Source organism: Amblyomma mixtum, chromosome 3 (assembly GCF_055824585.1).
Source record: "Amblyomma mixtum isolate Tamu chromosome 3, ASM5582458v1, whole genome shotgun sequence".
In the NCBI taxonomy this organism is placed as follows: Eukaryota; Metazoa; Arthropoda; class Arachnida; order Ixodida; family Ixodidae; genus Amblyomma; species Amblyomma mixtum.
Genome location: NC_143014.1, coordinates 231,314,506 through 231,337,412, shown reverse-complemented (window position 1 = coordinate 231,337,412; position 22,907 = coordinate 231,314,506). Strand labels below are relative to the sequence as shown.

At 44.7% G+C, this 22,907-nt stretch overlaps 1 protein-coding gene across 1 annotated transcript in view; it reads right to left on the bottom strand.

The window, feature by feature from the left end:
- Window positions 1–22,907, bottom strand: part of LOC149353981 (uncharacterized) — a 102,529-nt gene that overhangs the window by 40,760 nt on the left and 38,862 nt on the right. The window contains exons 4-6 of the mRNA XM_089575898.1: window positions 20,211–20,442; window positions 14,454–14,567; window positions 5,594–5,684 (exon numbers count right to left, since the gene is read on the bottom strand). Of these exons, the coding sequence (XP_089432024.1) occupies window positions 5,594–5,684; window positions 14,454–14,567; window positions 20,211–20,442 (437 nt within the window). The remainder of the gene's footprint in view (window positions 1–5,593; window positions 5,685–14,453; window positions 14,568–20,210; window positions 20,443–22,907) is intronic.

Here is a 22,907-nt window from a genome sequence, read left to right as displayed (position 1 = left end):
GCCTTGTTAACAATGTGCACATCTTTGGTATGCACCGATCCTTGGTGGCAAAAAGACAAACAAACAAAAAACCACCAGAATCCTATGGCAAAACGTGCACTCAGCCAGATCACAGGAAATGGTCCAAGAGGTCATCAAAAGTGCCGTCAGGGCACAGTGAGCCAGTTGCCAATTAAGAGTATGCCACATCATCTATGCCACTGTGGTGAAGGCATATGGCGGTGTGCTCAGAGGTTTGCCGACAGTTGGGGACGAGGATGTGCATGAAGCACACTGGTATTCTCACCCGCCAGGTACACGGTTTTGGGATGCACAACCAACTACCATTTCAATACTCTATTTCTATCTGTACGTGTGCAGTGCCTTCATGAAAACAAAAGAAAAAACCTAGACTTTGAGTGAGCAAGTCTAGATCAGTCTAATTCAGGAAAGCTACAGTGAAGAGATTACTTTTTCTTTCCTTGTATGTGTGCGTGTCCAGACAGGTGAGAATATTTGTATACAAAGGACTTAGAAATTTCCTTGACCACACTTACTGAAGCTGATGGTGTTTCCTAAACATGAGCCAGGTTTAACCTTCAAAGGAAGTAAGGCGAATACCATGCCAAACAATGTTTTGAGTTAACACAAACTGCAACGATCAAGGCCAAAGTTAACTGCAGTTTGAAGATGGCAGTTTTTTTTCCACGGCTCTGATCAACCGCCACAGCACTAGTAAGTTATTTTGAATTTGAAAAATTTATAAGAAACTACAGCCATCATGAGCCAAATACACTAAATTGTGTTTCTAAGACTAAAACATGCTGAACACATTAAAATGCAGAAGTTTTAATTAAAGTGCTTGTACATATTAGAAACCTAGACACAAGCAAAGAGTTTAAAACAGCATCCAGGAGACAATTCTGGCCACATCGGATACCTAACTTTTCTTCAAACTAAAGCAACCAAATAGCGCTCAAACGAAAGTAACAACTGCTACAAACACACTTTTAAGAGCTGCCAGCACACTCTGTGCAGTTCAATCCGATTAAATTGAACTCGATTAGATATCGCATGACTTCTGAGCACCGTGAAGCTGCAAAGTAAATGTATAGGAAAATATACGGCAACATCGTACAAAAATTAGCAGCCACACCTGAGAGATTGAACTTCAGGCAACACAGGTTGACTCAAGAAGCTGGCTTTCCCTCAGTACACCTTTTGTGGCTAGATTCCCTAAAGGAATTCTCGAACTTCGAACACTTTTCAAGTCGAGAGGCTGGCGTCCTCTCATCACACCTTTGGAAATTAGCTTTCCCACATGAACCTGCACATGCTATAGTGCTACTTAGCACGCAAAGAACGATGATGACATGGATTTTCCGTGACTTAGGCAGCGGACACATGGCCAGTCAACCAGGAAATGCTTTTTCAGCGCATTGTGCCAGCTGTGGTGCACTGTCACGCAGTTTGCACCTACGGTGCCTCGTGCTGATTTCGGCAATTTTGCATGGTTTTCAGTGACTCTGTGTGAACAATGGCATGTCCGAAATGGCAGAACCTCCCATTTTCCATGAAACTGAATATCAAAAAACAAATTGAACAAGGTGAGAGAAATCTAAAGTCGCTGCAGGGTACAAGATTCCAAGAAGCACAATGAACACAATTTTGAAGAACAAGGCTGGTGTTTGGACTAGAGTGGAGGAGACCAGGTGCTCGCGGAGCTAGATGTGTACACAGAGCTGTGCATGAAGATGTTGAGGCAGCTGGGTACAAATGGTTCCTTGACGTTCAATCATCAAACATTCAGGTTTCCAACCCCATGACCAAGCAGGAAGCAAGAGAGTAGTAGGTCAAGATCTCAACAACTGCCTCCTCTCAGAAAACTGCTCTGCCCACTGCTGCAGCGCTGGTTTCAGCAACACTGAACTTAGGTTCCTGCTGCCGAACACTGCATCAGTGCTTCAACCCTTGCATCAGGGTTGGATAATCCATGCGGCAAAGATTCGTTTATAAAACGTCTGATTGAAAGGCTCCTACAGAATCAGAGGACTGGAAGAGACCAAAAAATCAACTTTTAGGGACTCTCCATGCCGAGTGGGTCGTGGAATGAGAAAATAAAAAAATGTTCCGATTAAACTTTCAGAAATAAATGCTATTAAATGGTACTGTGTGACTTCCTATCTTTCATATTTTTACTGGGACCACGGCACTATGCAATTGACGGCTGAAAGTGGCCAAAAAAGGAAATTTTCTCAAATTTAGAATTTTTTTTCCTGACATGTCTTGCACTTTTTGACCTCTGATACGTTTTTATCGACTTCTTTACCCAATGGACAACTTATAAAAGTAGTTGGAATGACCACTGTGAAAACATACAACTTGCAAGATTAAAAAATTTCAAATTTCCACATTTTTACACCTTCTTCCATGTTTTATATTTAAAAAACAATAAAACAAAATCAAATTGCCATAAAAACCCATTTATAATATGGACCCGCATATAATACGAGGTGTGATTTGGGGATAACAAAAACTGAAGAAAAGTTTTCATCCGCGAATAATGCAAGTAAGGCCCTAAGCTTGAAGATGTTCTGGAAGTCAAGAAAGCTGAACGTCCGCCGATTATTTTGAGTACACCGATGCTCTGGATACCACACGTGTAGCGCGGGCAGCAAATATCTGGCAGATACAGATTGGGCACCATGCCTACTCGTGTCCTTCACCGCAAGCATGTGCAGACCAGCTCCAGCATATGCGTGGGTGCACGGGTGCACATGTTTCTGACGTGTCCGTAGTTGGTGCTTTAGTGATCGTCATCGTCAGGTGCACTATCTTATAAAAAGCCCTTGTCAGAGATATTGTGACGAAGATGACGAAGCTGGCAGTGGCGCGGGACGGAGCGCTCGCGCTAGGCCATCGGCCATTAAATCATCTCTTATCCATCGTTCACCACGCCTCATTCTTCGGCTGGCTGCCACGTTACATTTGGTGTGAGGTGCGGGGGTCCCTTCATCGCCATCCTGGTCACGGAGCTTCGGTGTCCTGCGCCTGCTGTGGACGTCGGCCATGAGTACCTGGTCCGCGCCGCCCGGCCGTGCCCCAGCCCGCCTGACCTGAACCGACCTCGCCGCTCACCTAAGCCCCGTCCCCCGCCCGAACCACAAGACACGATGACCCAAGACACGACCGACCCGAGACCCGACCGACCCAAGACCCACACGTGAAGACACCGCCCCCCTGCCCCTGCCGTCCGGTGCGTCCACGGATCTCGGCCGTCAGCTCCTGGCACCCTCCGGCCCGGATGCTTCATGGACCGGGACTCATCCTTCGATCATCTCATCCACTGTGGCGGCCAGCACCTCACCACTTTCTCCTTTCCGTCCCACCATCCTCTGAAGCTCATCACCATTTTGCGCGTCTCTGTCACCGATCGGTACGATCGCTAGGTGGCCCCAGGAAGTGTGACGAAGACGAAGAAGCTGGCAGTGGCGCGGGACGGAGCGCTCGCGCTAGGCCAGCAGCCATTAAATCATCTCTTATCCATCGTTCACCATGCCTTTCTTTGGCTGGCCGCCACGTTACAGTATCTTTCCACTGAAATACGCCTTCAGTACTGTCAAGCGTGTTTGATATTCTGCATTTCTTGAAATTACAACCGACAAGTTCCTCGGGAATGCTGGCCCAAGCATCCTCCATCCAGCCATTCTAAGGCGTGGATGGAGAGGCACGTGTCCAGCAGCAGTAATTGCAGGGTCTCCCTACCTCACCCAGATCATGTAGCAGCACTTGATGCGATACCAATGCTTTTGGCAGCTACGATTACTTTCCTTCTAAAAGCAGCTAAGGACTGCTTTTGCAGTCGCGATACCATGGGAGGTGCGATCGTCCTGTGCGTCACAAGGTTACATCAGTGTAGTGACGTGGTGTTGAAATCGAAACAACCTACCTACGCCACCACTAGACAGTGCCTCCTCTCACCTGAAGCATGGTGGTAATGGCGCTCTATAATAACGAAAATGGAACAGCGGATAATGGCCAAAAATTGTTTGGATCTGCACATAATCTAGAAAAAACCATCGTATTATACGCGGGCTTTTATGGTAAATTTACGGCAAATGAAAACGCACTGTCTTTTATTTATCTGAAAAAAGTCTCATGTGTAAAAAAGTTTATTTTTACAAATACTTTTTTGAGACTAGGTTTTGCTAGCCCTTGCAAGCTTAAGATGGTGGACATAACACAAAAAAATTTTTCACCAATATTTTTTCACTAAAAATATTTTTTTTGCCAGCAAGCTAGGATAATGTGTGTCATAGTAACGCCGTAAGCAATGATGTTTTTAAGAGAAATCTAAGATGGTTGAGCGCAATGTTCGCATCAGTTGGTGTGGAATGACCCTTCCTCGTCGTTCTTTGGATGTTTCACTGTCTTGCATCTGTGCACTGAGAATAAGCCACCACGGTGGCCAACTGTAACAGTGTTCTTGGTTTTTTTTTCCTATGCTCATGAAGATTTCAGCTCATAACAAGCAACTGGCACTTTTTGGCTTATGAGAAGCTCATATTGTCATGGGTGTTTCACTGCTTTCTAAATAGCTTTTGATGGGCTGTGCTCATGCTGCAATGATGTTTTCACATTTAAAACAGATGAAAGCACCAATTCTTTCATCCATGCTTTTATAGAAAGAGGGTTTTCACACTAGAAGCCTGAAAGACCTGTTTGCATGAGATTTAGTTGCACTTTCAAACAAGCATGGCATTATCTTTGCGGCATTATTGTGCAGAAGAGTTACCTGTCGGATGATGATAGTGCAGGTCATGAGGATGCTGACTCCGAGTTCTATTCTTCAAATGAAGAAGATAGTGACAACACTTGAAGGGAGACAACAACAGCAAGAAAATCCGCACTGACACTAGGTTCTGGTGTAGGTGGCAAGAAAAGGCTCTGTGCAGAGTGCCTTGTTTTGAGTGCTACCACACCATTGGTAGTCTCCAGTAGTTTGGAGGGAATCAACGGACAAAAGGGGCACTCTGTGTACTGGTGTTCAATAACCAACCCTTTCTCTTTGAGGTTCCAAGAGTACTGAATTTGTAATAGCTAATAAAGCGTTATTCTCTGCAGTAAAATGTTTTCAAAGATATTTTTGTGATTAAAACATGTCATTGAAGCATTTCACGTCATGAAAAAGGGACATTTTGATACGTTTTCCTTTTTTTTTGATGAGCCCTTAAGGAGCTGAGAAAAACCCCTTAATTTTGCAAAAATTTCCTCAAAGTCATTAGATGTGAAGAATTATGACTATACAGACCAAAATCACTTTAGACCCTGCCAAATTCATCCAGTTCGTGCACAGACTTACTCACAAATTTTGGAAGTTCATTTTCATAAAAACAGTTTGACTTTTATTTAGCAACTTACAATAAGAGCTGTTACCTAAGTGAATATCCTCTCACACCACCAACAATCAGAAAAAAAGAGAAGCTGATGTCTGTCACTTCCAAAAATACCAATCCTGTTCTAAAACACTTTGCTGGACAACTCCAATATTTGTACAACTGTCCTTTTTATAGCCCTGGCATTCCATGCAAACCATGTAGCTGCCATTACTTACACAGGCCTTGAATGCACTGTTGCAGGATCTTCCACAGGCGTCCAGTCATCTGGCCGTGCTGGCTGCTGACCTGCAAGAATTGCTTCACTATCTGCAGACAAAAGAGAAGTCGATGTCACACTAACCTGGCCAGTAATGTGAATACATAATATTGTACATAGTTCCGATAACATCTCTGTAACAGCCTTCATAGAGTCACACAGGCAGTATGAACTGATGCAAGCTTCCCATGTGCTGCCCAAGACTGTGCCAAAGGAGCAGGAAATTGTTAGTGAAAAAACTGCTCCCAGTAGCAACGGTTTCCTTATGACTCAAAATAACCCCACCTTAACAACTACCATTACTCAGAGCATTATATTAGGGGTGGGTGACTATTCAAGTTTTGAATTTAAGCTGAGTAATGATCAGTAAAATAATAAAGCTCATTCCACTTTCGAGTGTAGCTAGGGTTAACATCATCGAATAATTCAAATCTTCAGTGCTGAAACATGGCCTCAGAGACTGGCATAAAATCAAGAATGAAATCTTGGAGCTCGTGTTGCGATAAATATGCCGACCTGCACAGAAGACTATTTTTTGTTTTTCTCATTTCTCCACCTGAGAACATTACTTGCACAAGTGCAAATGCTTTGGTGCCCATCAGAGCAGTTAGCTTTGTATATCTGCGACACACGTCGGGCGTGTTGCATTTTGGTGCCCGGCCTTCCATATATTTTTGGTGGCTGCACAATCACTCCAGTGAGATTGTACAATCCTTCTTCCTTTCCTCATTCCTTTCTAGCCTGAATTTCAGCAAGAGGCACTCACATCTGAAAGTTGACTGTCAGCCGAGGTAAGCGTATCCCCAATGAAAAATGTGCCTGGCTTGCGCATTCCCCACACATTCCATTGAGGTAGTGAGGATGTTGTGAAGAAAGAAAAGGCATGGTGCCGGCATCAAGCTGGGTGAAGGAGGAGATTATGAAATAAATAAAGGCATGACAGCTACTTTGCTTAGGGCTGGTTAACCATCATGGTGTTGGAATCTTTCTGGAAGCCCAGCAAGCTGCTTTATTTTACATGTTGTTTACATGTTTTAACCCTTTTTAACAGTTCCGAAAGTTTATTTTCCGATCGAAATAGTTGTGCTGGCCTCAAGAAAAACAACCTGGCTTGCAACAGCAAACACCAACGGTGATGGCTTTAGTGGCATGTACAAAATTTCCTACAAAGTATCACAATTTCGTTAGAAATTTCAGCATCAGAACACCAGGATTTGTCTGATATGTACTTGAGGAATCAGGAAATGAACGCTGTTTATTTTCAAGATGACATCAGATGACACGGGACAGTCATGTGGAGCAAATGGCTAAAAAACTCTCATCTGCAGTAGGTGCCTTAATTCGAACACATCATCTCTTTCCAATATCTATTAGACTACAAGTTTACCACGCTCTCTTCTGTTCACACCTTAACTATCGCACACTTGTATGGGGAACAACTACAAAAAAAAAATGTCGGTACACTTCTATGCCTAGAAAAAAAAAGCCTTGCGTTGCATAAACAATGTGCCATATTTACATTCTTCAGCTGCGCTACTTCGTCAGCATCATGTCATCAATATTGAGTCTCTTTACAGTTACCGCCTCCACTACCACTTTTATTTTGCTAATGAAATGTAAAAAGTATTCCTAATGACACTCTCAGGTGTAATGTTACACTGCAGTATTTCTAAAACACGTGCCCCTGAAAAATGGTTGATTCCACACCACCGAACTAATTACCTTCTGCAGTCATTAAGCTATACAGTGACAGTGTTACTAAATAAGATCAGTCTATCTAGTTTTCATAGCGCTCGAATAAGACATAAAATTTTGCGTTCAATGTTTCTGGAGTGACCAGATGTTTGCTGTTTCTGTCATAAAATGGTAATGCATACAATAAAAACATACACATGGTAGTTTAACCTCTCATATGTGCAATTAATGTTTTTTTTTGCAGCATCATGTGCATGTTAACCCTAGTCTTTGTATATCATCTCAATATCTTTTTGATTCATTTACTTCACCTCTTATTTATGTAAATTTATGATAAAATGTGGCTATTTCTTTAAGTATAGCAACTGATATCTTGTATAGAATTTTTTTGTACTGCTGTCATTGTTGCCTGCCGCTGGCTTCCAGGCCTCATCAAGCTGTTGCTATAGCTTTCTGCCTGGGAGACCGTCAACATTGTGAATTGTTGAAAATAAAGGTGAATAGAATTGAATTGAACTGAATGCACATAATGATGCTAGAAATGGAGAAAAATTTACATTACTACTGGTGACAAAAGCTGTCTACATGAAAATGGCAAACGATGTGCTACTAGCTAGACTCACTGTTTTGAAAAATATTACTTAGCCAATATAACAAAATATATATAGTTAAAAAGTTAATTATTAAAAATTAGTGAACCAGTTTACTACCTAATATGATTCACCGGTTTTCTGGTGTCCGCCAACATTGCTAATACTATGCTGCAAAAGCCATATCTTTACCAAGAAAATTCTACTTATGAGAATTTTTGAAAGTCTTCGCTGAAACACCCGGTATTGTCATGAACCAGATGAAGACTCGTTGCAGACATATAGCAGGTCAATAAAGTGACCGAGGTTTTATTCCGAGCCCCAAACCCTAGCACGAGCGCTCCTCTCGTGAGCATGACCACTTCGTCCTTGTGGTGGTTTAGCGTGCAGGTAGCCTGTGTCAGGTACATGACATTAGTCCCCCGTTAAAAAAAAAAGAGCATCGTCCGGATGGGAGATTATTTACAAAGAGAAAAAGAAAAATAAGGAAAAAAAGTAGAAAAGTAAAGGGGTACACTGCATAAGGAGGGAAGGCAGAAACGAGAAATAAAACACAATAAAAGGGAGAACACGAGAGCAGTTTGAAGGGCAGCGTCACTGCCGCTACGTGAACAGTACGGCTTAAGTCTCATCATGTGCACAATGTCAGGGCATGGTCACCGACGACCAACGGCCATAGTTCTATGAGGAATGACTTCATAATTGACGTTGCGAATGTGGCGGAGCACTTCACACGGGTCGAAATAGCAGTGTAAGAGTTTTTCTGACAGCCCTTTTTGGCGGACAGGTGTCCATACCTACACATGGTCACCTGGGTTGTAGGCCACTTCCTTGTGGCGCAAGTTGTAGTGTCTGGAGTCTGCGTCTTGTTGGGACCTGATGTGCAGGCATGCAAGCTGGTAAGCTTGCTCGGCTTGTTCAACGAAGAAGCCCGTGTCCGATGTTATGTCATCATCCGTGCAAGGGAGCATCGCATCCAGCATCACCTGCATTTCTTTCCCGTAAACTAGGCGCAACGGTGTAAAGCAGGTTGTTTCTTCAGTCGCAGTGTTGTATGCGAATGTAACGTAAGGGAGTATTTGGTCCCACTTTTTGTGTTCAACATCCACGTACATCGAAATCATGTCGTCCAGTGTCATATTCAGCCATTCTATGAGCCCATTTGTTTGGGGATGGTAAGTTGTTGTAGTTCGATGGGTGGTGTGACTCAGCTCGAAGATGTCGTGAACTAGCTGAGTTGTGAATTCCTTGCCCCGGTCTGTAATAATGAGGAACGAAGTGCCGTGTCGGAAAACAATTGCCCACACAAAGAAGTACACAACTTCGAACGCCGTGCCTTGAGGAAGAGCCTGCATTTTGGCATAACGCGTCAGGTAGTCTGTCGCAACTGCTATCCATTTGCTTCCCGTTGACGACAGAGGAAATTGTCCGAGAAGGTCCATGCCCACTTGTTAGAATGGTGCTTGAGGAGGCTCGATGGACTGCAACATGCCAGGTGGTTTCAGAGGTGATGTCTCCCTGCGCTAGCAGTTGCGGCAGGTCCGAACGTACCGGTTCATGCACGAAGCAAGTTTCAGCCAGTAGTAATTCTGCCGCACTAAGTGTTCGTGTAAATCCAAGATGTCCGGCAGTCGGTTTGTAGTGGCAGGCGAGGAGGATCTCATTGCAGAGGGCAGCTGGTATAACCAGGAGGTAACTTTTTCTGGTGGAGGTGGAGTTTTTCTCATACAACACGTCACCCCGGAAACAAAGGGATGGCAACGAGTGAGCGAAGTCAGAAGGTGTAGATGGATGCTGGCCTTCTAGATGATCTATGAGCAGCTTCAGCTCTTCATCAGCACGTTCGGCGATAATGTCGGACGAGCTGACTGCATGAAGGAATTCACTGTCTTCTGCATTGTCTTGGAAAGGTTCCGTGGGTGCATGCAATAGGCTGTCAGCATCGGTTTGCTTGCGCCCAGACTTGTAAACGATGACAAATTCGAATTCTTGTAAACGTAAGGCCCAACGTGCTAGCCGTTCACATGGGTCCTTCAAATTCGTCAACCAGCACAACGAGTGGTGGTCAGTAATCACCTGGGATTGTCTGCTGTACAGGTAAGGGTGGAACTTTGTGATTGCCCGTACGACCGCCAAGCATTCCTTTTCGGTTGTGGAGTAGTTAGTTACATTCAGCACATGAAAGTGTGCAACAAGCACAGGCGATCACTTTTTCGACACCGTTCGGGCGCTGAACGAGAACCACTCCAAGACCGACATTGCTCGCATCGTGTGAATTTCGGTGTCGGCATTATCTTCAAAATGTGCTAGTACTGGTGGCGACTGTCGTAGATGGTCAAAAGCGGTCTGCTGTTCAGTACCCCATGAAAATGGCTCGTCATCTCATGTCAGAGGACTGGCCAGCTTAGCAAGGTTTTTGATAAAATGCCGGTAGTAGGAACAAAGGCCTAGAAGTTGTCTCACCACTTTCTTAGTGGGAACTGGAATTTTTTAGTGGGAACTGCAGAAATTTTTTCTGGATCCGGTCGGATTCCATCGGCACTGACGACGTGCTCGAGAAGCAATTCAGTAAAACCAAAGTGACATTTTTGCGGCTTTAGGGACAGATTAGCCAACCGGACGGCTTCCGGTACTACTCGTGAGTCGCTGTAGGTGTTCCAAAAAGGTTGTTGAAAAAATGATTACATCATCCAGATATCCAGACATTTGCCATTTGAGGCCGGTAAGCACGGTATCCATCATTCTCTGGAACGTTGCCAGTGCACAGCAGAGCCTGAATGGGAGCACACGCAATTCGTAGAGGCTGTCCGGATTGACAACTCTCTCTAGTCAACTTTTTTGTCACGCTGTTAAGTTTCCTGTAATCGACACAGAAGCACAGCATGCCATGCGTGTTTTTTACAATAACCACAGATGACGACCACGGACTGTTCGATGGCTGGATTATTCCGTCATTCAACATCTCCTTCACTTGTGTCTGGATTGTCTCGCGCTCTCTGGGAGAGACACGATAAGGCTGCTGATGTACTGGGTGCACACCATCATTCGTGATTACCCGGTGCTTAGTGATGGGTATCTGGCATACCTTAGATGATGAGGTAAAACAGTCTCTAAGCTGCAGCAACAGTTTGTTTAACTGCTGCCTTTCTGATGGCGGTGCTGACCGCCTCTTCTTCAACTCTATCAGGCATGCTTTCTAGACATGTGAAACACTCAGCCACCTCCTGGACAGGGTCAACATGAGCTATGGCAGTGCCACGAAATAAATGCTGATATTCATGGCTGAAGTTGGTGATGAGCACCTCAGTGCGACCGTGATAAAAAAAATTAAGTCAGCCCACTTGCCACGCAAACGCCCAGGGCGAGTAAAAGAGAGACATTTGGCTCAACAACACGTTGTCCCTGATGCAGCTGGTCACAGATGACCGTAGCCAAAACACTCGCCCGCGGAGGCACTGTAACAGTATCGTCGGAAATACGCAGTGGGGCTCGATAATCATCATCAACGGGTTTGCTGGTAGTGAGTTCAGTTGAAAATGTAACTAGATGATTCCGGAGGCTTATAGTTGCACTGTTTTCACAAAGAAAGTCAAGACCGAGAATGATGTCTCAAGAGCATCTAGACAAAATGAGAAACATCCTCACGAATATGCAGCCACGCACTGTAACTTTGGCCGTACACACACCTAGTGGCGTAACCACGTGGCCACCAGCCGAACGTATCTGTGCCCCTGTCCATGACATCTTAACTTTCTTTAGCATCGTAGCCGTCCTACCACTAAGTATTGAGTAGTCCGCACCCATATCGACTAGCGCGCCAACCTCCTCAGAGTCGATCAGCACGGGTATATCGAGGGATACCCTAGTCTTACCAGAGCCAGACGTTGTCGTCGTGGTTGTTGCCTTCATCGGCAGCGGCGATGTTGTCGGTGTCAGCTCGAGAACGTTTGGTCGGCACGGCGGTGGAAGCTTTTCAGCAATACGGCACTCGGCGGCCTCGCCTCCAAAAGTCGCCGGGTCTAGTTTTTGCCGGTGCGGGCTCGAGGACCCATGCTGTGCATCAGGTGCATAACTGGACCGAGCAGGCGAGGAGCAGTGTGGTGAAGGTGACCGGGACTGCTGGCACAGAAGCGATGATGAACTACGCCGACGAGTGACATATTCTCCTATCTCTTCAGGCCGTTCGCTGAGCCATGGATGAAGGCTGTCTGTAGAAAAGCCCCACAGCCCCAGGTGCCTATGGGACACTGCCGGTAGATGTGACCGGCCTCGCCGCAGTCGTCTTCCTCGGTGCCTAGCGTCGAGGCTGCCAGTAGGGAACTGGTTGCTTGGCATGCACTGCGACTACCGAAGCGGAATGCAGTGGAACACGGGGGTGCGGCGCAGTACATCCGCCTACGTCACGGACAGCCAAGGAGCTTGCAGTAGAGATGACTCAATTTGAGCGACGGATGGCCTGAGGGCATTCTGAACTTTTCCCGAATGATGCTGGTGACACGAGTCTGCAGAAAAAGCCCCTGAAGTTTCTGTAGTTCCTCGCTGACCACAGAACGAACGAGGTCCTGAAGGTAGCTCGTAGTGGGCCCCGAGGCAGCATTCAAGGGGTGCAGCATCGAGACAGGGTTTAGCTGCCAGTCGTATTAGTTGTACCGCTGCTGGAGAACCTCCACAGCCTCGGAGAGAAATTCGGCTATGCTCTTGAGTGGGCTTCACACAAGACCGCAGAACAGCTGCTCTTTCACAACTCTCATAAGGTGTCACAGCTTTTTGTCCTCCGACATGGTCGGGTCCGCTGGTGTATAGAGCTGCGTCGCATCTTTTACAACATTGCCACAGTCTCATTTGGTAGCTGGACGCAGGAGTTCAGCGCACGCTCAGCCCATTCACTGTGGTCATAGCTGGTGTAGGTAGCCAACAGTTGGCATGGAAGTCCTGCCACATCAAAATAGTCACCTCGCGGTTCTCGTACCATGTATGAACGACATCATCCAAGCTGAAGTACACGTTTCAGATCTTTGCAGGGTCATCCTAGCTGTTGAAACGCGTGACGTGCTGGAACTGGTCCAGCCAGTCTAGGGCATCCTCCGAGTACTCGCCGTGAAAGGACTTGAGGATCCAGGAATTCTGCAGGCTTATGTAAGATGCAGGAGCAGTAGGGACGCTGTCCATCCTTGCTGGCATAGGGAAAGTCATGGCTGTTCCCTCTTGAGGGAGAAGTCCAAATTCGAGGGACAAGCTGAAAAGCCAGCAGCTGGCACAATGAATGGGAGTGCTTACAAGTGGCACCGGGTTTGTGTTTCGGCTCTCCGAGGGAAAATGGAGCATCGGCCAAGAATACACCAAATGACCTCCACCAGATGTCATGAACCAGATGAAGACCCGTCACAGACATAGAGTGGGACTGTAGAGTGGCTGAAGTTTTATTCCAAGCCCCGAACACTTGCATGAGTGCTCCGCTCACGAGCATGACCGCTTCATCCTCGTCGCGGCTTAGCGCGCAGGTCGCTTGTTTCAGGTACGTGGCAATATGTTTAGTATTGAGTTGCATTTATTTTAGTTTCCACACCCAAAGCTGCTACGGCGCAGAGATGTACGCCTCATCAACGAGATTTTAATTAATTAGGCCGTGGTTGCCACTCTATCTAAGAAATTCAAAACACTAAGGCACCATCTAGGTACTATCAGCAAGAAATGAAACGCGAACAAGACAACCGAACCACGGACTGCAAAATACGCGGCTCTTTGCCGGCGTGAGCTCTATACTAGCTCCTACTATATTTATTTTGAAGGCGGGAAGACTCTTCTTTAGATGTGCTATTCAATCTCGCTTGTATTTATAATCCAGGAGCTAAAATGTTGTTGTTTTTGTGTTGCCACCTCAGTTTTCTTGTTCGCGTTTCATTCGTTGCTGATAGTACAAAAGCTAAAAGTGCATGGTCAACAATGCAAAAGGAGCATTACTTTTCATCGAAGGGCACACTGAAGAGTGTGTAAACTATAATAAAATGTAACGAATTCTCCTGAAAGAAAAAAAAAACTGAATTTAAACCAAATAAGCGATATTTTACCGATATGTGGTCACATGGTGGGCTACACTGATAATGGTGGGTTTCACCGCAAGATGGCTTTTTATGCGATTTTCAATGCCAAATTACAATTAAAAATCCTCATTTCTTTGATATTGCAGTGCTCAGTAATCGCAATATGAGGCACAATCTTTTCATTTTCACCATAATCTCATTAGACGTTTTGGTCACTGGTTGGTTCCTTTAATAAAAAATTTCTCATTCAGGTGGAAGTGATTCTTTTCACAATTTGCAGACTGCAGTGCATACATTGGCACACTAACGTAAGGCTTGTTTTCATTACTGCTAAAAAAACATGAAAACAGTATATTACGCTTACTGGCAGGCCTCCTTTACGTCATAGTATTCCAATGCATTTCTCCACTCAGATATACTGGTATTTAGGTAGCTGAATGTTTCTACTGTGCACTATTGCACAATTCCCAATGAGAAAATGGCAGAGTCCTACCTTCCTCCTGCTGGTCTTCAATCCACTTTTGCACAGCCCTGTTGAGGAACCGCAAGTTCCAGTCACGAATTCCACCCGAGGGCAGCACAGTGCCGAAGGCAATCAGACCGCCTTCTGCAAGATGATCGATCAGTTTTCACTGTCCACTGACAATAGAAACAAAAGTTTTGAGATTTTGCCGTATGGCAAAATGGTCAAGCATCATTTCAGCCTGCTAGAGCTCTTCAATGCAAATCTAGATCATTCCAATAAGTGCCTTGCCAATTGAGCCCCTCCCTGAAGTGCAGGCATTTAATTAACTCAACTGCTTCATTATGAAGTACATGGGGGAAGCAAGTTGATACAGCTTTTTGGTTTGCCTTAATCATGCAGTGTCTTATAGCTCAGGCCATGGAGCTGCATTAAGAAAAAATAAATGTGGCTGTACAGCCAGAAAGGTTCTAGAAGATATAGAGGCAGTGAGCCAGTGGTTACAAGAAAGCTGCTAGCTGTCTTTCTGGATACAAAAAGGCTTGTAAATGTTATCCAATGATGACCAAGTGCCAAAAACAATTTTTCTTAAACACCGCTTTAGTTTTGTATATCTTGACAACTGAGAAGAAAAAGCCCTTTAAACTTATGGCTACTGCCTTTTGTTTTTGGGTTTCACTTTTTGAGAAATATGGGGAGTAAAAATCAGATAACATTTTCTGACCTCAAATTCGGGTAGAAACTGGGTTATTCAGAAAAGAGTTCGATAATTTGGGTAATTTTTCGGTAGAGAAAAATTTAACCATTTGATTTTCTGTTGGACATAGAATCCCCTACTTTTTGCTCATTATTTCATGAAAATACGACAGTTGCAAGTTACACTAAAACTGCGCACCAAATAAGGCTTTTTTTCCTCATATAATATAAATATTTTGTCAGCATTAAATAAAGCATTTTCACGTCAGTGCAAGACCTGCCAGCCTTTATTTGTGCACTGCAAAAGCATTCAACATAACATTAGTGCATAAAGGGCGCATGCAAGTCATAGTCTGTCTCGGCTAAAGATGTTCATTTCCGTGTGCTTGTCAGGGAGGCTCCTGGTATGTGCATGTGATGCGCAAGGACTTTGTTAAGCCAAAACTGAGGTATAAAATTACTTTGTTAAATCCCATTTTAAATGGCCAAGAGCTTTGCAGCAGCACATCGTTAGCGTGGGTAGCACTTAATAGTAAAATGATATGTCAGCAATATGTTAGGTCAGTACCCGTGTTTTGTTTTCTCACTTCTTTATCCTGTTTTTCAAACTTATCCTCAAATCAAGCTGCATCATAAATAACGAGAAGTAAAAGAGGTTTAAGATCACCAGTTGAGTGAAGATGCCCCTCTGTGATAAGCACAAGATATCGTCAAATTTTTGTGCAGTGTCTTCAGCTTAGTGCCATGGAAAATTTATGTCATCAAGAAGGCGCAATTCCGGGCAGAAATCAGGTTTACCCCAATTTTCACCAAATTTGTTCAAGATGCAAAAATATGAGTAAAATCTGGGTGTTAGCCAAAAATCAATTACCATAACTAGAGTTTGCTCTGTTTTGCTTTCTCCCAATTTCTTAATCTGGGCCCATATTCTAACTTCAATCCCTCAAAAGACTCGAAGTATTCACTTATTAGCTGAATTGGGAGCAGTTGTGACTCTCAGATGCAACAAAAAGTGCAGTGGTGCTGCAGTCACACTATATGCACCTGCGAGACAGAAGACTAATTTCGCTGCAGCTCCTTACATCACTTTTTCAAACTAAAAGCACAACACACTCAAAATAAAATCTTTAGATTATTAAAATCATCTTCATCTCCATCAAATGCACCTGGAAATATAATTCTGCTTATGGGCTAAAAGAAACTAATTTTTTTACTGCTGCTTTTGACTGCAGCTAGTATGCAACTGCAGCAACTTCTATCTTGCTTCATCACCACAAGAGAAAATTGCTATGCCCCCGAGAATGCCCATATGGTACCCGCATTTGCAGGGTGTGAGGCCACACAGCAAGAAATACAACACTGAACCAAGCTGTACTTAAAGGGAAGCTGAAACGATTTTTTGAGAATTCGAGGTTATTCAAGAATTCGAATCTATCAAGCTTGTAGATAAAGCATGAAAAATATTTTTGCACTAGCATTTAAAATGGTGTCATAATCATCGATTAAAACCGCGACGATGTTTAGGCTTCTTCTCACTACGTTGGAGTAGTGCGGGGAAACTCGGGAGTGACGTCATTGTTGCCGAAATTTCAGACGTCCGCTGCTTACGCTTGCATGCTGCTGTGTGTCGTCAGATGGCGCCAAACAATGCTTCGTGAGCTTCATGTTCTCTGGCTTCGGTTTTCTTCCAATGAATAACCGTTTCTTCGCTGGAAACGTAGTGCCGTCATACGTGACGTCATTATCGGGGCCTCTGCCCGTCGCTGTGCACTTCATAGAAGCCTGAACGCTGACGACAACTTTATTCGGCGATTACGCCATCATTTCAAATGCTAGAGCAAAACGATTTCGCAGGCTTTACCAGCACGTTTCGCACATTCGACAACCTTAAACTCATCGAATTCTAAAACCGCTTCAGTAGCCCTTTAATGGCTGACTCAACGACATTTTTCACTCTGCACAAGCACCACACCTACTTCTGCCGCTGTAGCCAATCAATCATTAATCGCTCGAAGGATCACGATCAGAATATGGGCTCTGCAAGAGTGCCATAAATACGACCATAAATAAAACATAAAACAGGGTGCTGCTACTGCAGGCTCAGAAGGGTATATCACCTGTGCTTGCATAGACACCCCACTAACAGTTGCACGAGGACCTAGCATGTCTGTTACTTCATAGTGTTGATACTGCTGTTTGATAGCATGAACATCAAAGAAATGGTAATCTTGTCAATGACCTTAGAACTGAACTGAACAGGTGCAAACACAGTTTTAGCGCGACAGAGTAATAACATCTGATGGAACCTTGTTTGCTCATTGTCACTGAAATTCTGACAACTAAAAACCGTGTAACAGTCATGGTGCTGGTTCTACCTGAAAAAAAAAAGCCAACTTGAAGTGATTCTTACTGGTTTGTAGGGGCATGGTAATGGGAAAATTTGAAAATAAAATATTGTAAACTGCTTTTGCAAAACCGAAACTAAAGTAGAGGAAGCAACTTTCCCCCAAAAAGGTCTGTTTCATTGGTAGTGAAGTAATACATTAGATCTCCAAAAACTAGTCACGATGAACTGATAACATTGGTAAAGAGTGTGAAGCAATGGTTTGCATAAAAGAACTTGAGAAAAGGTGCCTGATACCTTGCATGTTCAGAGTCTCAAAACAGGTCTCGCTCCGATGTCTATGTGCACTATATTGCTCCCTGGATATGCTTAATGCTTCACAGTAACTGGCTGATGGGATGTTTTGTAGTGTAGCAAGCATGCACACAGGCATTTGTAGTAATCTGCATACAAGGTCATTCAAATCAGGCGAGAGCATTTTTTTTTCTGAGGGTGCACTAAGATCCTAGTACACATGCCTTTCATGCAGACAGTGAAGCAAGTGCCTGCCGCTGTTGCATGCTGTGTTTATGTCTTGGGACAACGCTACCTTATTTATTCGAATCTAGGCCAGTATTTTTTTTTTTCAAAATCATTTACGAAAGTCAGGGGTCGGCTTAGATTCGAGGATGCGGCTTGCCTGTGACCGTTAGACATGTGACGCCACCTCGCGGCCACAGACTTGCAGCTTGCAGGTCTGCAGACTCCATTTAGCTTGTTTGAACGTTGTGAACAAAGGTCTCGTCATTCTGTGCTTTTATGTGTTCATCACCACGTGACCTCAAGAAGCACCCGTGTTCATGGTGCAATGGCACCCACCAAGCAATGCCACTACACCACGTCTTTTAAGCAGAAGGTAGTTTTGGAGGCAAAGGGAACTTCAAACCTACAAGCCCAGTGCGATTTCGGTGTGGATGAGAAGAACATGCGCCGGTAGCGGAAGCACTGAAGCAGCAGAACGAGCTTTTCACTGCGCTGCAAAGCGAATGGCCTTCACAGGACCTGAGAGCAGGTGACACCACGAGGTGGTGAAGGATGTCGAGGGAGACGCAAACATTGGAGCATTGCACGGACCCAATTTCAGGCCAGCAGGGGCTGGGTCGCTCCTTTCATGAAGCGTTTCGGGTTCAGCCTGCGACGGCGGACTCCCGTGTGCCAAAAGCTGCCCCCTGACTTTGAGGAGAAGCCGGTCGCATTCCAGTGCTTCGTTATCATGAAGTGGCTGGGGAAGGAGTACAGACTGGGCCAAATCGGTAACGCCAATCAGACCTAGGTGTATTTCGACGTGCCTGTGGCGTACACTGTCAATGAGAAGGGCACAAAACAGGTAGAAGAACTGCTGGGTACAAGAAGCAACATATTACCGTGATGTTATGGTGCATGGCTGGTGGGCAAAAACTTCCCTAAAAGCATCTTATTACATGCTCATGAGAATGGATGGATAAGTGGTTCCTTGTCGGAGATTGGATGAAGGCTGTTTGGCAAAGCTGTCCTGGGGCCCTGTTGTTCAAGGAGTCACTCGTAGTTCTTGACTCCTACCGCGGCCACTTGACAGATGCCGTGAAGTCTGTGATTTCGGAAGGCAGTAAGAATATTGCAGTAATACCCGGAGGTATGACGAGCCAGCTGCAGCCGTTCGACGTTGTTATCAACAAGCCATTTAAGAATAGTCTGCGGAAGCATTACAGCGATGCAGCAAGGCCACTCGCTCACACTGACCGGGTGCATCAAGCGTGCTTCGCTTAGCCAAGTCGGAACTGGGTCGCCGCGACATGGGACAAAATTCCGGCCAAACTGATTGTGCAGGCCTTCCAAAAGTGTGTCATCTTGAATGCGCTGGACAAACGCGAGGATAGTGCACTGTGGGAAGAACCCAGTGATGAAGAGGACAGCGATGTCGCTGATGACGATGACGAGTGAGAATTGGATGTGCTACGATGAGCGTCGCAAGCAAAATAAATTGCCTGTTCTAGTCCCAGTCAATACTTTTTTTCATTCAGCTTAGGCTTCGGGTAAACTTTTTTTATTTCCTGACCTAAATTTCAGGAGTCGGCCTAGATTCGAGTAAATATGGTACTGGCAAGGTAAAGAAATGGGCACACAAGGCTGTGAGCACACTGAATTCGAGACACACTGACCCACACCCATGCGATATTTTTCTGATGACTAAATGATAGGTAGATAGGTATATGGAGTTCAACATCCTGAAGATGCATGTGGGTTGGTTGCAAGGAGTAATGCGGTGAAGGGCCACGGATTAACTTCGATTGCCTGGAGTTCTTTAACGTGTACTCCCATTTCACAGCACTCAAGTATTTTTGCATTCTGCCTCTACAAAAATGCAGCCTCTGTGGCCAGGATTTGATCCTGAGACCTTGGGCTGAGCAGCCCAGTGCCAAAGGCACTGAGCCATAGTGGCAGGTTCAACTCTGAGCAAGCTCCATATGCAAAAGACTGACTGTCACAGAAACAAGCAGCAAGGCAATAAATAGAAACAAGGAAAATGCAAGCACTTCATGCCACAGTGAATCATGCCACAGCTAATAACCTGCTGCTTATCTTAGTTTTGTGCACTAGAACACGCACAAGTACAAGATACGCTTTGCTTTAAGGTAAGTGGTTCATCAGAGACTGGCTCATGAGAAAATACTTGGGTAAACTGGGCCTACACTAAACAAAAAATTGAGAGCGAGAGAGAGAAGACAGACCATCCACTCTGAAGGGCAGCAACCAAGTCGTCCCGTGCCAGTCCATCAGCAGGGTCTCCACGTCCAACACCACGCTGGCATCACACGAGCGAGCAAGCTCTTGGTCAATTGATGATGCTACCATTGTCTCCATCACGTCATCTTTCATCCTTGGCCCACCCACTTGCACCTCCTTTACATACCATTTCCATGTGGGCGCAACAGGAACAGAATCACCACCTCTCCCACGGAACTGCACCAGGAATCACCAGGAGACACAGGTCATCACGACAGTCACAGCTACTAACAAACGAGTGATTTGTAATCTGAAACACTCCTGAAGTTGAGCAACTCACCAATCTGCTAGTAGATAAAGAAACAAGCCCACCCCTTTTTAGGTGCCCTAGTGTTCATCACCTTCACATGCCATTCCTTTTAAATATAGTTCTGGTCAGTCTTCTGAAAGCACGTAAAGGCCATTGCCTTAGACTGCACTGAACAAGTCCCCATAAATCAACTTAAAACAGCCTCCCTCCTTCTTCCCCTCCCCCTTTTTTTCCTGCCCAAATCTCTGCACTTTAGCACAACCACCAAGGGTTATTTCTCTGCACACAAAAGTGGTTGTGGTTTTATGTGGTTTAATGCCCCGAAGGAACTCAGGCTATGAGGAATACTGTAGTGAAGATTTCCGGATGATTTTGATCACCTTGGGTTCTTTAAGGGCATTGACATTACACAAAACATAAGCCTCTAGCATTTTACCTCTATCAAAATGCGACTGCCGCTGTTGAGTTCAAACCCACATCTTTCAAGTCAGCAGACGAGCCCCATAACCACTGAGCCACCGAGGCAGCTTTGTTCACAGAAGTACCACTGAACAAATGAACACCAAAGAAGCTATAATAGTAAATGAAGCTTGGAAGCCACGTTCTTTGCAATAACTTTTTTTCTTCAAAAAGTTTTCTTGCATAAATAGTGTGTGTCACGTCCCAAAGCTGACTGAATAAATCTTGCATTCAAAATAGACACAACCCAAGAAAAAGTAGTTTCTGGGAGCGAGTAAATACATATACAGTAAACCCTTGCTGTAATGAATCTGCTTATATAAATGGCTACTCTCCTCCCCCATAGAAGCACATGTATTTGATATCTCTTTTATACGAAGTAAAATTTTTCTACAAAAGGATATAACGAACTTCACTTTGATTGCATCGATTTTCAGCAGCGCTTAACATTTCCATATTCATTTGATGCGGAAAACTGCAAATCTTGCATACCTCACTCTGCTGAGCACTGCACAAAATGCGCTGAAAAGTTTTCCTTCCTGTAGCGAGGTACGACAAAATTTTGGCACCGGTACACCAATGTTCACCAAAACTTTACTACGGCGCCAGTGACGGCACCAAGGGGAGGCAGGGTGGGGCGGCTGCCTCCCCCAAAATTTTCAAAGGCGCATCAAAAATTTCATAATACTGTTCCAGCGTAACAAAAACAAGGGGCAGAAAGAAGGACGACAAGGGCATTTTTTTGCATTTATTTTTTTATGAGCGTATGTTCTCAAATATTCTAGAATTGTGTACAGTGCCCTGTAACCATATAAACTTGACACTATGAAAGAAAGGTGCAGCCGATGAGGTGGCTCAGTAGTTATGGTGCTTGGCTGCTGACCCAAAAGATGCGGGTTCGATCCCGGCCACGGCGGTCGAATTTTGATGGAGGCGAAATTTTAGAGGCCCATGTACTGTGCGATGTCAGTGCACGTTGAAGAGCCCGGGGTGGTCGAAATTCCCGGAGCCCTTCACTAAAGCGTCTCTCATAGCCTGAGTCACTTTGAGATGTTAAACCCCCATAAATGAAATGAAAAAATAAGGTGCGGATCTTTCTGTCTCTTGACATCTCCATACTAGAACAATACGCTGAACAAAAACCAACTAAAAAATTTTCCAACCGCTTCCCCTCAGACCGATGATGATGAGATTTCCTAATAATACAGCCTGTATTAGGCCCCTGGGAGGTAAGCAAGTATGTGAAGCTCATGCCCTGCAGGATCTTTGTCCTTTTATTTTTTCTGTATTCATAGAAATAATTAATTACCTCCCCAACCACCTTTTCCACACCGCTCCACCACGAATGTCCTAGTGCCAACCCTTACACTGCCCAATTGAACAATGTCGCATACAGCAGTGCACAAAGTCAAGTTGCCAAGATGATTAGAGTGCCCCCATTCTCCAACCTCCTCGTTGGATGCTTCTCAGGTGCCATGTGCAGTACAGGTTCTGTTTCCGCAGCATGGTCACATGGTTTGGCTGTTTGACAATGTGTTTGGTGTGCCTGACAATATTTATATTCCCCTGGTTTTCACAAGGTCATGTTATCTACAGCCCTCGGCAACAAACATGCAACACCGTATAAACTCGTGTATGGGCCGCATTTTATTTTTAATTCAGGTGTGAAATTTGAATAAGCAGCCTATAAACATAATTAAAAGACATAAAACCATATTTTTTTCTCACTTATCTAGTCCAAAACAGTGACTGTGGCCCATACATGGGTGCGACCCTTACACGAGATCATACGGTAACCAACGCTGCCCCCGCAGTGTGAAAGGAACTAGAAAGAAGCTGAGATCCTTAGTCTTTGAAGCACCTGAATGCCATTAAAATTTTTTTTTTGCCTTTGGTTTGGTGTGGCTATTCTTCACAAGACATTACTGTCATG